Source organism: Heloderma suspectum, chromosome 2, assembly GCF_057233095.1.
Source record: "Heloderma suspectum isolate Gila_16-S chromosome 2, 16-S_ref, whole genome shotgun sequence".
NCBI classification, from domain to species: domain Eukaryota; kingdom Metazoa; phylum Chordata; class Lepidosauria; order Squamata; family Helodermatidae; genus Heloderma; species Heloderma suspectum.
In genome coordinates this window covers 80,296,585-80,310,652 of record NC_139459.1, presented here as the reverse complement: position 1 = coordinate 80,310,652, position 14,068 = coordinate 80,296,585, and the positions used below count along the sequence as shown (strand labels likewise).

Genomic DNA, 14,068 nt, shown 5'->3' with positions numbered 1-14,068 from the left:
GGCTCTCCACTTCCCATCTACACAGACCCACCCAAGGATCCACTTTGGCCCCTAGATATTTTTCCGCCTCCCCTGGCTGGATCATATGTATAAACCCTCCACTCATCTGCCACGCAGCACAGTTGTTAACCACAAACGACTCCTTGGTCGGGTTTATGGCAAACCCATGACATTTTCTCGACTGTACTTGCAGTCCAGACAACTGACAAAACTTTTCCACTATCTGTAGGTTCCTTCTCATCCCTTCGTAGCTCTCGCTGACTATTGCCAAGTCATCGGCAAAAGCCAGTGCACACAACTCCCAGTTCTCCCCCTTCACTCCCTCACCTCTCCTCTCCAACCTTCCTATCAACGGGTCGATGGCCAGGTTAAACAGCAACGGGGATAAGGGATCCCCCTGTTTCACCCCCGTCTGCAACCTGATCCGAGGGGTACTTCCCTTTCCCACCTCGATGGTCGTCTCCACATCCCTATAGGACTCTATCACCAATTGGATGATATGCTCATCCATCCCTCTCCGCCTTAGGACCTCGACAATGTGGTCATGAGAGATCGAGTCGAAAGCTTTGGCAATGTCGACGAGCACGAGACCCAGCTCTTTCTTGGTCGTCTTCGCTCGCTTGATCAATTGCTGTACGGTCCACAGGTTCTCCGAGCAGCCTGCGGCCTCAATGAAGCCTCTCTGCCTCTGACTTATCGAGCACGCCGTTCCCAACCGTCTGGCCAAAATCTTCGAAAACAACCGCAGCACCACCGACCCGATGGTAAGGGGTCTCCAGTTGCCGACAGACTTCAGCTCCTGCTGTTCCATGGTTTTGGGGATGAGCGTGGACCGATTCACCTTCATCCCCTTCGGTATTATGCCGGTCACAAGCCACAGGTTGTATAATTCGGCCATCTTGTGCCCATCAGGGTCGTGCTTTTTCAGATCCCTCACCGTGATGCCATCCGGTCCCGGAGCCGTCTTCAACTTCATCGCATCACAACATTGCTCCACTTCCTCTCTTTTGACTAGATCTCGAAAGACCACATTGTCGATTCGGTCCCCTGGATGAAACTCCCCTAAACCAGCGAAAGTCGTTTCCGACTCCCACTTCTCCTTAAACGCCTTGTAAACCTCCTCTATAGGGACCTCACACCTAACCTTTCGGCGGTCGTCCAAAACATAAGTGGCCACCGCAGACCTATCCTTCCTCCACAGCTGCTGCATTTGTTTATAGCTGTATTTCTTCATCGCCCTTTTCCTCATCCACTTACACCCTCTTCTTCTACCCTTCCTTTCCCCTTTCTCCTTCCTTCGCTCCCTCAACTTCTTCCCCCATCCTTCCAATACTCCCGCCGAAACCTTATCCACCTCAGCTCTTAGATCTCCCTGCTTCTGCAGCCAACAGCGCAAAACCCTTCCGATCCCCTCCTGCTGTACACTGTTCCCTTCCAACATCTCCTTTACCTTCTTCTCATAAACTTCCCTCAAACCCTCTACCTTCTCAATCTCTCCTCCCCCATCCTCTTCCACTGCCTCCCCTACCTCCACTACCCCCCCTCCTACTTTCCCCTTCTGCTTGCCACTAGCATTCGCTAACAGCCTCCTCTTTTCTGCGATCTGCTTGGCTGTTTTGGATTGCAGCTCTTCCTCAATCCTTTTGTTGATGTTCCGACACCCTGCATACTTGGTGTCCAACAACCTAAGCTTCTCCACCTCCTGCTCTGTCCAACACGCCTTATGTTTCCCCCTCTGACTGATCTTTTCCCGACCCATCTCCTCTATCCTTTCCTCATTTCTAACGCTTGGGTGTGTGTGTCTCTTGTGTTGCGATAAGCCGCTTTTGGTACGAAAAGTCTCTTTACATGACTCGCACTGAAATTGACCTTCAACTCTCATCTCCTGCCTGGCTCCTTTGCACTTCGGGATATGAGTTTGGATCGAGTGCACCTTTTCGTTTGTTCGTTTGCAGGCTACGCAGCCGTACAAAACCGAGATGTTTCCGTGCACTCCCCGCAAGTGCTGGTCCAACGCCCTCGGCTTGCCAACAATCGTGCCACACACGGGACACTCCAGATTGACTTGTGGGAGCCAGACAATTCGAGTCAGAGCCTGCTCTTTTTGCTCTGAACTTTGCTGTTCTGCCTGCTCCTCTCGCATTTCCGCTCTGTCCGCCCTTTCATCCTCCACCGTCATGTCCGTTCACCCATTCGGGCTGGGGCCTGAGCCCACCATCATGTCTGGGCCTTCTGTACGGTCCCCCAGGCGAGGGAGCCCAGTCCTAAGTCGCCCTTCAGGGCCATCCATATTCTCTCTTGTAATGACACCGACAACACATCGGGTCCGATCGGGGTCCTCCGTCTGCACTTCCACCGATCGCAGTCGCAACTTATGGAGGATTCTGCCACATCCGAAATCACTCCTCTCCCACTGCAGGGAGGGGGATTTTCCCGCAACTTTCCTCGCCAGAAAGTAGGGGCATTCTGCGGTACACAGAGAATTGTACACCATGCTTGCTGGATTAAAATGGGGTGGTGCGATCGCTCACTTAGCCGAACTTCCGAAGAAGCCCGTTGCCCGGCGGGGCCGCGAGGAAGCGGGGGATCTGTACTGAGGCACCACCCAGTAACTACAAGAGAGTCATAGTTACTCCCGCCAAGTTACTCCAGGCTATATGAGCCTGGACTACTTCCTTTTCTTCAGGCCACTTCCCTCCTGCATGTATTACACCCACACTCTTCTATTTCAGATCTTGTATTGCCTTTCAGAGTTTCAGAGGTTTTGTTCTAAGGCTGAGTGAGGCTTTATTTAATAGGGTAGGCCAAAAAGTGTTGAGCAAATGGGACAATAGCATGGGTTGTTAAGTTCTAACTTTGCTTGCCTCCCTATCCCACTGCCAAACTCTTGCAGCAGTCTCATTCTTCTATTACTCTGATATAGCCTCTCTTTGCTTGAACAGGGTTGTCACAAAGGAATTCCAGGCTTATACCTGTTTGTAGCTCATACTGAATATTCAACTGAATATTGTTGAATATTCTACCTCATGCCCTAAAAATGCATTCTTTCTCAGTGGTCTTCTCCTAAGGGGCTGCTTCATGGAAATTGTTTTAGGGCACAATCCTATTGAGATAGATGGTCGCCCCCGACTTCAGAGGAAGTCAGACGCGACCGTCTATCCAATGCCGGGTGGCTGAACCACGGAGGGGAGGATTCCTTCCCTGCTATGGCTGCCCTGCAGTTTGCCTTAGACACCCAATTTCAGGGATTAAAGCACGGCTTCAGGGAGGGGGCAGGAACAGGGCTGGAGACCACATAGGAAGCTGTCTAAAACAGCTTCCACGGTCTCATCCTCTCCCCACCTCCGGGAATGCCCCCTTTTCACCCTCTTCGTGCTCCGTGTTATGAGCACAGAAGGGCAGCTGCCACAGTTCTCTCTGGCCCAGCTACAAGGGGGAGGGGGAGGGGGAGGGGCCGGGAGCATGGTTTCCTGGCTACAAGTTCATGGTACTGTCTATGAGCTTGGAGCTGGGAAACCGAAAAATCCTGTCTCCCCCCGATGTTGTCTAGGGGACATAGGATTGCTCTCTTAAAGAGTGACTGGTTTTTATTGCTTGTATTTTGGCTAGTTTTAGTCCTATTGTTTGGCTTTTATAAATTATTAATTTGTTAATTGCATTTTAATGGTGTATATTGATTTATTATCTTGTAAGCTACCTTGAGAGGACTTTTTTGTCATGTGGTTGGCCTAGAAACATCCATACAAAAATAAATAATATATTTTTATTTATGTCATTTCTATCCTACCCCGTAACCAGTGTTCTTTGAATGGATTATATCAAAAATACAATCCAAAAACAATAAAAGTACAAATGTAATGTAAAATCACACAGCAGGAAAAGCAACATAAAAAATATCTATCAATACAATAAAATACACAACACAAGCAAATCTTAAAACTTTCAAACTTCCAAAACCTTCAAACCTTTAAAAACTTTTCAAAAACTTTAAAAAGCCACTTAAAGGCCCATAAAAAGCTGGGAAAACAAACAAACAAAAGTATCCGCTAGCCTCTCTGGGGAGGGCATTCTACAACTGGGGTGCTACCACTGAGAAGGCCCTCTCTCAAGTAGCTACCCCCTGAATCTCACTAGGAGAGGGAACTCTGAGAAGGGCCTCTGATTATGACCACAAGTTGTGGGAAGAAACAACCCTTGAGATAATCTATCCCCAAGCCATGTTGGGTTTTAAAGGTTACCAGCACTATGTATTGGGCTTGGAAATGGACTGGAAGCCAGTGTAAATTACAAAACACTGGCATAATATGATCAAAATCTCCAGCTCCAGCTTTTGAGGACCTCTAGTCTATTTTCATACGACTGCACATACAGTATATAACAATAATCTAAACGGGTGGTTACGAGACCTGTGAGAATTACTACCAGGCGCTCTCTCTCTCTCTCTCTCTCTCCCTCCCTCTCTCTCTCTCTCTCTCTCTCTCTCTCTCCCTCTCTCTCTCTCCCCCCCTCCCTCCAGATAGGGTTGCAGTGGGTTTATCAGCCTAAGCTGATAAAGGCATTCTGAGCCACAGAGGCCACCTGTGCTTCTAATGACAATGTTGGATCAATGAGAACTTCCAAATGGCAAGCCTGATCCTTTAGGGAAATGAAACTCCTTCCAAAAGAGGTTGAATATCACTCAACTGTCTGGTGTGTCTGGAATGAATCTGTTTATTGGCCTTCATCCAGTCCAATATCACATTCAGTCACTGATTCAGGACACCCATTAGCCCTATTCAAGTTTTCTATTTAGGGGTAGAATCAATATGCAAGAGAGTATCGGGGGTGGGGGGATTGAGGATGAGTGCACTAGAGAATTAGAGAACATTGCAAATGTTTGCCTCCAATTCATGGATGGCAACAAGCATGGCAATGCGGGAGCAGGGCAGAACTAGCACGTCCACACACACACACACACACCCCTCGTCCCCTTGTATGTCAATTACACACACAAGTAGAATGCCTGTATAGGGCTACTGCTTCTCCTGGCTTTAATGAAAAAGAAAGAACTGAGTGTGATCTGCATATTCATGACATCTCAGTCCCAATCTCTGATTGGCATCACCTAGCATTTCATATAGATGTTAAGCAGTATGATAGATAAGATGGAACTTTAAAGGACCACATTATTGCCAAGAGGCCAAGTAGAAATCCAGCACCGCCTTCTGCCATCAGCCACCCAGGTGGAAGCAGAATCACTGCAAAGTAGTACCTCCAACGCCCAGCTCAGACAGCATATCCAGAAGGATACCATGGTCAATGTTATCAAAAGCCACTGAGATCAAAGCAAATCAACAGGGTTGCATTTTCCTGCTTTTCTCTTGAAAAAGATCATCCCACAGAGCAACTAAGGCATTTTCAGTTCCAAAATCAAGGTCTAGAAAATCAGTTTCATCTAAGTGTGTCTAGAGTTGGCTGACTACCACCTGCTCAAATATCTTACCCATGAAGAAAATGTTAGCAACTGACCTATAATTATTTACATCTTCTGGGCCCAGGTTAGGTTTCTTTTCAAAAGTGGCGAAATCACTGCTTCCTTTAAAGAGGCTGGTACGTACCACCCCTGTCCTCAAGGAAGCATTGACAACCTCCTGGACCCAGCCAAACATTCCTTCCTTATTAGCTGTAATAAGTCATAATGAGCAAGGGTTAAGCATGCAAGTGGTCATCTGGACTTGATCAAGCACCTTGTCCATGTCCGGAGGCCTCAACAACTGAAAATCACCCATTAAAACTAGACCAGAAGACCTGCTCTGAAGACCTCTGCTGATTGAACTGACTTAATTGTAGGATCTAGATCTTGGTAACTGTGATCTGGATCTCCAAAGAGGTTTGCAATCACGTCACAGTGTGCTATCAAGAGTTGTGTTATATCTGTCCCTGGGCCAGATTGCAAGAGACCATAAACCACTTGGAACAACTCCACTGGACTACACTGAGAAGATGCAACGGTGGTGGAAAAGAAATCCTCCTTTGCTACTACTACTACTACTACTACCACCACCACCACCACCCTCACCACCACCATGTAGGCTCAATAATGAGCTACAACTTGTCATGAGTATTACTCCACCTAGGTAATAGTCATCTCCCAACTTACTTCGTTGCTCTCAGTTCAGGTGTATACCAAGGAGTTACACAGGCTCTGTCAGCAAGAAAGGGCACTTAAATGTGATCATATCACCTGCCCAGTTAACAAGACCTAGCTTTGGGAAATGGGCTTGACAGCTGTCTACAGCACAAACCCATGCTTTATTTAATTATTTGTGTGTTTGTTTGTTTATTTAATTATTCAGATGTAAATCCCATTATGTTCACTGGGGTTGACTTTCAGGTAAGCATGTCGAAGATTGCATCCTTAGTAGAATGATTCAGTTGCAATAGCAGCAATATCGCAAAGGTAATGCAAAGAAAGAGATAAAGATAAGTAAGGCTGCAATCCTATAAACACTTGACTGGGAGTAAGTTTCATTGAACTAAATAGACCTTGCTTTTGAGTAACCATATATAGGATTACACTGCAAGGATACTTCCAGCAAGTTAAGTTGGTCATGGGTCTACTGTGCACATGACTGAATCACAAGAAAAAAGGAATGGGGGGGGGATTATTTCTTTCAGCAGGGCTGGTGGAATGGCTCTGTTTTCCCCTCCCCCAACTCCCCGAGTACAGTCTGCTGGAATGGCTGCTGGCGGTAACAGTTGAGGGAGAAGGAGGAGATTTCACAAGGGAGGTAAACAATATAAATAGTAAATAATAATCTCAAATTATGCAAAATGTATGCATTAAAATTATTGAGAGTAGAAGAATGAAAAAGAGAAGAGTAAAACAAGTACTATAAGTCATTTTGGTCACGTATTCCTTCTTAATTGGAATCGAATTTACAGAATAATTAATAATGAAAATTATCTGTTTTGGATTCTTCCAGTGCAGTTGCCCAGTTAAAACATACTATGTTCAGTTGTTTACAATTATACAATTGTATTCCAGATTAATGGACATGGTGTAATCTTAATCTGGTGCTGTGTGTTTGGCAGTTACATGTATAGTTACTCTGTACTGAGCAACTGATGCACACAATATATTACTGAGTTCAGTTGAAGGTTTATCTTCAGGTAAATCGGTATGACTTCAACTGATTGTCCACTGCTACATGTTTAGAGGACTGTTTTTTAAAAAAAAAAATAGTTGGTCCAGTAAAACATATACAGCTTCATTAGTTATACCAGCAGCAGCAATGTTATTTATGTAATCAAGGGTGCTATCCTATGCATGTTTAGACAGAAAAAAGTCCTACAACTCCCAGTATGTATCAGCCTGCATCACTGGCTGGGGCATGCTGGGAGTTTTAGGCCTTTTTTTTTAATCTAAACATGCATAGGATGGCACCCTAAGTGTCTGCACAGTCTCTTGCATGTTGGAAGATTAAAGGTGCAATCCTATGCATGTTTAGATAGAGAAAAGGCCTATAACTCCCAGTATGCATCATCTGGCATAGCTAGCTGGGGCATGCTGTGAGCTGTAGGCCTTCTCTACATCTGCATAGGATTCCACCCTAACAGGCTTTTTAGGCAATCACAGTACAGGCCCTGCTAGCTTTAGACGGCCTCAGCTCCCTGAGACAATGACCTGGTTTGCATGATTGCAGGGTGGTTAATAAGCTGCTGTGGCTTCTTAACCACCCTGCATGTGCCAGGGGGATTCGCATAATTACTCTCTGCAGTACAGCTTGTTGTGTCATGCGAAACTAGCCAGGGTGGCTTGTTCCCATGGATAACAAGCCACCAAGAACTGCACAACAGCCCTTGGGTTCTGGGTGGCATGTTACCACGGCAACAAGCCACCCTGGCTGTGTTTGCACTACACAATAAGATGTGCTTATTGAGGGTAATTATGCTAATCCCCCCAGCATGCAACTGGCATGCATGGTGGGGGAAATAAGACAATGGTACGAACCAGGCCAATATCTCTCCAGAGCTCAGTCTGCAGGGCTCACTCGGAGCTGCCCGGGATCCTGACTCCTGTATAGAGAAACCTGCTTTGATTGGAATGTGCCTGACTGGACTTTGCCTGACCTGATTTGACCTGTCTGGGTGACTGTTCTGTTTACTTCCAATTTCCCCCATGAGCCCAAGTCCTGAATGAACAGGATAGTATTCAATGCATTCATTATTTTGGTGGTTCTTCTCTGACATTTTCCAACAGAACTATACTTTTTTTGAGATGAGTTGACCAGAATTGAACCTCTCTCACCTCAAGGGCCAAATTCCATTTCAGAGAAGCTCTCAGGCCCTGCATTCCAATGGTGGACGGGGCTAAAAGCAAAAGCGCCAAAAATACAAAACTACAAGCATATTTTAGCCTAAAGCCCTTACAGCCAGTAACTAAGCCTTAGGAGAGGCATTTCAACCTTTCAGAATAGGGAGGAAAGCGCACAAAAGCTGGGAAGCCACCAGATGATTAATAGGGGAAAGGAACATGGCCTTTTGGGGAACCCCAGAGGGCCAGATTTGGCCCCCAGGCAGGCCAGATTTAGCCCCAGGGCTGAGGTTCTTAGTTTCTGAACAACCCAAGCAAGGATTGAACATCTAATTTTCTTACAGACACTACATTAAAGAAAAAAAAAAATCAGATTGAAAGCTAAACAAAGGTTTATTGAAAACTACGTGCACTCAAACTTGGCTAGTACTAATAGTACACAAAAATAACACTTGTATGTTCTGTTGTATTGCTTTGGTCCTTAATTTTGTTGTCTGACTAACTGGAGAGCCTGTTTTTTGTGGCCAAATTCCATTCACCCAAAATATCTGAGGTAATCTTTCTGGAAGGAAGGCACCTTAGAATCACACATAAGGATATATCTACATTCTTCTGGGCCTTCATAATTCTAAGTACTGGAGATATTAATGGATAACCTGAAAAATGAAGTTCTATGTGTCTGTGATTTTCTTCCATTTGCTCACCTCACACTATGTAGTCCACATTCAGGAAAGTCTAAAGGGACAGCCAGCAATTCATGCGAGTGAAGTCAAGATGACATCAGACTAATATATTCATAATATGCAATGCCAGAAGGAGAGCAACATCTAAAATAAATTAGATTAATATGCTGCTTTGGGGCCCTTTTACAGCTGAACGTTGAGAGGGAGTAAGTGTCAGTGACTCCCTTAACATTTAAAGCAACTTAACCCCTAAATGAGGGCCAGGTATAAATATGACACATCAGCTGTTTGCTAATTGCCTTTATGGATTTAAATCTTGCAATTTAATTGTCAAGTGTACACAGAGGAGAGAGGCAGACTTGTGTAGCATAGTTAAGACCACTAGAATTTGAAAGCAATCTGCAAGTGTTTTGTTTAAAATTAACCTGGCTATTGAGTGGAGCATTAACCCTAATTTTATTCTCTCAGTGCATCTTCTATGTAAGTCCCTTTTCTAATTTAATCTTATCTTAATTGTGCCCCACGTTGTCTGTAGCAATGGAGTTCTATTGTTACCATGAATTGTTATGAAAGCAAGAATTTATTCAGCCATTCCACTCTAATCTAATCCCTAGAAGACTCTTATTCAGAGCCAACCCACATTTTAGCAAAGGCACAACCCTGACTAGCCTGAACTACCTCGGAAAGGGTGCATATTTGAACATGCTTTCACATTAAAAATCTATCTGCATGTGCAAAATTAGTAAATTGGGCAGCAGGGTGGGAGGAGTCCTTTTGCTAAATGTTTTAATTGGCTTTTAGTCCACTGAAATAAAATACCTTCTTCATGTACTTGCTGAATTCACTGGGGCCTGTAATCAGGATTAGCCTTAGCATCTGGCATCCTTGGGCAACTTCCAAGGCCCCAAACCCTCAGGAAGGCCACCACCGATGCTTGCTTTCAATCCCTCTTTCAAAAGAGTTTTTTTTTCTTGCTTGCTGCTTCAAGCACAGCTGGCAACTGGGTCTAGCCACCATTGAAATTTCCAGAGTGGGAAATTGAAATGACTAGACTAGGGGAGGGCAACTTCCAAGCCGTAGGCCTTACCCAGTCCATGGAGGCTGCCTATCCAGCCTGTGGAGCCTTCCCGGATTTCTCCAGGGTCCAGGGCTTTCCCCTCAAAGCTGGAGCCAGCCCTGTCTGTCATGTTCATTCACACCAGCTGCAAATGTTGGGCCCAATATGGCAGCCTCCAGATATCTTACAAGTGTCCTATGGATGTCAAGTGGTGGAAGAAAAGTGGACACAGGAAATCTCACATAGGAGGAAGTTCAGTCACTGACCACAGCCTCCCCATTGCCATGTTGGGGCAAAAAATCCCAACTTCAAGTATAAGCTGATGGGAACAGAGCTAGTGGTTACCGACCAAGAAAGAGATCTTGGGGTTGTGGTGGACAGCTTGAGGAAAATGCCAACCCAGTGTGCTGCTGCTATAAAAAAAAAAAAGGCTAACTCCATGTTAAGCATAATTAGGAAAGGAATTGAGAATGAAACTGCCAATATCATACTGCCCCTATACAAATCTATGATGCAGGCACACTTGGAATAAGGTGTACAGTTTTGCTCACCATGCCTAAAAAAAGATATTGTAGAGCTGGAAAAAGTACAGAAATGGGCAAGTGAAATGATCAAAGGGCTGGAGCAACTCCCCTATGAGGGAAGGTTACAACAGCTGGGATTGTTTAACTTAAGAGAGGAGGAGAATAAGGGGAGACATGATAGAGGTGTACAAAATTATGCATGGTGTGGAGAATGTGGATAGGGAGACATTTTTCTCCCTCTCTTATAATACTAGAACCCGGGGTCACCCCATGAAGCTGATTGCTGGGAGATTTAACGGAGATTAAAGGAAGTGCTTCTTCGCACAGCACAGAGTTAAACTATGGAATTCACTACCACAAGACATAGCGATGGCCACCAATTTGGATGGCTTTAAAAGGGGATTGCACAGATTCCTGGAGGATAAGGTTATCAATGGCTACTCATGTTGATGGCTATATGCTACCTCCAGTATCAGAGGCAGTATGCCTATGTACACCAGTTGCTGGGGAACATGGGCAGGAGGGTGCAGTTGCACTCATGTCCTGCTTGTGGGTTTCCCATCAACAGCTGGTTGGCCACTGTGTGAACAGATTGCTGGACTAGATGGACCTTTGATCTGATCCAGCATGGCTCTTCTTATGTTCTTATTCCTCTCCCTCATGTGCAGCTCCACCTGTGAGATTTTCCTTCCAGTGGCACATACACCCCTGTGTTGAGCAAAAAGCTGCATAGTTCTGTGCATGCCTAAAGTAGAGAACTGACTAGATCATCTCCTTAGTATTTATATAGTATGGTTCTGTAATTGCTCAAAGGCCTTTACATACATTAATTTAGTAATTGGGAACATAGGAAGTTTGCTCATTCCGAGGAGGACCCCTGGTCCTTCTAGCTTAGTATTGCTTATGCTGATTGGCAGTGGCTTCCCAGGGTTTCTGATAAAGATCTTTCCCAGCCCTACTGTGAGCTGCTAGGGGCTGAAGTAAACTGTTCAGCACGAAAGTGCTGTAATTTGAGCCCAAAAGATAGTGGCTTTCCTGAGAGACCATGAAGTGAGTTTATGGCAGAGATGTACGTAATGTGAATAGGACATTAACAGCTTGTATGTTTAATCACTACACACTGGGCCAGTTCACATGACATTGCAGCCCATGGGTTAAACATGCCATGGGCTGTCGTGCACAAGCGGGAAAGAGCCTGCAGTGTGGCTGCCACTTTCTGCTTTTCCTTCGCAACCCACCATTGGCTCTGTTGTAGGTTGCTGAGAGTGTCATCAGAACCCGAAGCACTGGTTTGTATAGGAGCTAAACAACCCAGCGGTTCATCCAGCAACAAGTCATGGGTTAACCACTGGGTTGTTTAGCCTCCATACAACCCAGCGGTCTGGGTTCAGATGACACACTAAGCAATCTACGATGGAGCCGATACTGGGTTGCTAAGGAAAAGCGGAAGTGGGCACACTGCAGGCAGATGGTCCACTTTCTCCCACTTGTGCTTGACAGTGATGTCATGCAAACCAGGCCACTGTAGTGTAAAGGCCAAAAAAAGAGTATTATGTTAAAAGCACAGCAGTGGAAAGATGTGGGAGACAACAGCAGGAATGTTGGTCTATTTTAGACCCTTTGTATATGAGCATATCACTCTTAAGTGGTTCTTAAGTAGTTGAGAATGAACCAACATTTCTGGGAATCCAAGTCATTGTTTCTCCATTGCAAGTATTAGTAGGGGTATCTGTGGAAAAGTTGTGATGGAACTAATGGAAGGACTTTATCCTTCTTGCATCTAACCCTTTCCTTCCTTATGCCTCCTCCTTACATCTGTTTTGTTCACAGGTGCATTTGCTGACTCAAGTGGAGGAAACAGCTGGCCAGCTCTATGGGGAAAATGGTATGCCAGGAAAGGATTAAGTCCACCCTTTCCCCTTACAAATTCCATACATATACTTTGTGGTGTATTGATGCCAAATACTTAGTTCGGCCCCAAGTGCAATAAGATTTACTTCGTAGTCCAGTATGCTTGTGACACCAGCCAAAGTCTAGCCAAGATATGGAACCAAATATTTGTTGTTCTTGTTGTAAAATTTATACCCACCTTTCTACAAAAGTACACAAGGTGGCTTATGCAAAATTAATGCAGTACAAAATAAGATAAAAATACAGCCTCATTACAAAACTTTCCTCCCAGTAGGACAGTTCTATAGCAGATGTTATTCTCTAGCCTGGGTCGACCCTAAAACAGCAACCTTGTCTCTCAATAGTGGACCTTTATGCTGCCTTGATGGTGTGAGAGATCCCTCATGAGACAAGGTTGCCAAGGAGGGAATACTGAGGCTCCCAGAAGGGTGGCATTGCACACCCATCATCACCCAAATATTCCTGAGATACTGGGCCTCTGTGTGTTATTGATCAGAAACTATGGAGTCCCAGAGAAATGGCTTGGGCAGAAATTAATGGCCCTAAGAGCTGAGTCCAAACTGATACAAGTTCCACCCTGGCCTGTTGGCCAATATGTGGCAGAAAATGCTTTCCACTTTATGGTGCAAGGGACAACCTCTGGTTGCTGCTCAATACTTCTGCTCCACATGAAGGAATAGAAAGCAAGAGCTCAGACAACACACTCAGAATATTATTCCACAGTGGCAACTTCCATTTTTCAGCCTTTCTCCCTCTCTCCCCTTGTTTATCTTTCTTCATTTTGCAGTTTGGCAAGGCCAGGCTGCTGTTTTATATTTTGTTACAACCTAGAAAACTTGTTTAGGGGATCCCATACTGGCTATCTTCCTTCACGCTGATTCACACTGAGCCTTTTTCTTTAATCCTGAATTAATAAAAAATGAATAGATAACTGACTTTTGAGATGTTTTTAGTGTTAAGTATGTAACAGTATACTATTTCAGTGTTTTGTTCTTTCAGATCATTCTCGGGTAAATATTTAACTTTATTACACTTAACGGGTGAATTATGAAACCGCAACACATAAAAATTGAAAGGATTATAATGCAGCCTGGGCCAAGAATGTAATATAATGGATTGTTCAGTTTATTTATGTTTTCTAAGTGGAAAAAATGGGTAACAAACTTTGTTTAAATTCTCTTGTCGCATCCTGTTTTACCTTTCTCCTGACCCATGCAATACCAATTAATGTCAATTTAAGGACATACAGTTTCTCTGGGGAAAATTTCTGTACCTTAAAAACATTGGAGATTGGGGGGCAGAAAGGATAACTGACATTTCCACCGCTGTTATCACCACTAGTACCCAGAGAGTTCAGTGTGTGGTCATTGTCAGTCGATCATCTTCATCCATCAGACAGGCAGCCATTACTCTGTTGTTCAGCAATTTTATACATGGGATGTGTTTGCATTTCTCATTAATTTGTCAGCTTCCATTTTAGAGACATTCTTGTTTAATCAGTGAAAGTCAGAAGGTAAACCAAAATATTTTCACAGACTGTATCTAATGAGACTATTTAGTCAGCTGTTGACAGCAAGTGTCACGGGTGACAGGAATA

At 44.7% G+C, this 14,068-nt stretch overlaps 1 protein-coding gene across 4 annotated transcripts in view; it reads left to right on the top strand.

Moving 5' to 3' along the window:
* The window catches only part of CEP120 (centrosomal protein 120), a 156,424-nt gene that overhangs the window by 72,811 nt on the left and 69,545 nt on the right, over positions 1-14,068 (top strand). For 2 of the 4 annotated variants that reach the window (XM_084833958.1, XM_084833956.1), the window contains exon 21: positions 12,391-13,404. The exons of 1 other annotated variant lie outside the window; for it this stretch is intronic. In XM_084833958.1, the coding sequence (XP_084690084.1) occupies positions 12,391-12,530 (140 nt within the window). In that variant the 3' untranslated portion in view covers positions 12,531-13,404. Of the gene's footprint in view, positions 1-12,390; positions 13,405-14,068 lie in introns of those variants that run through there. One more of the 4 variants, XR_014787717.1, reaches the window with a different exon arrangement.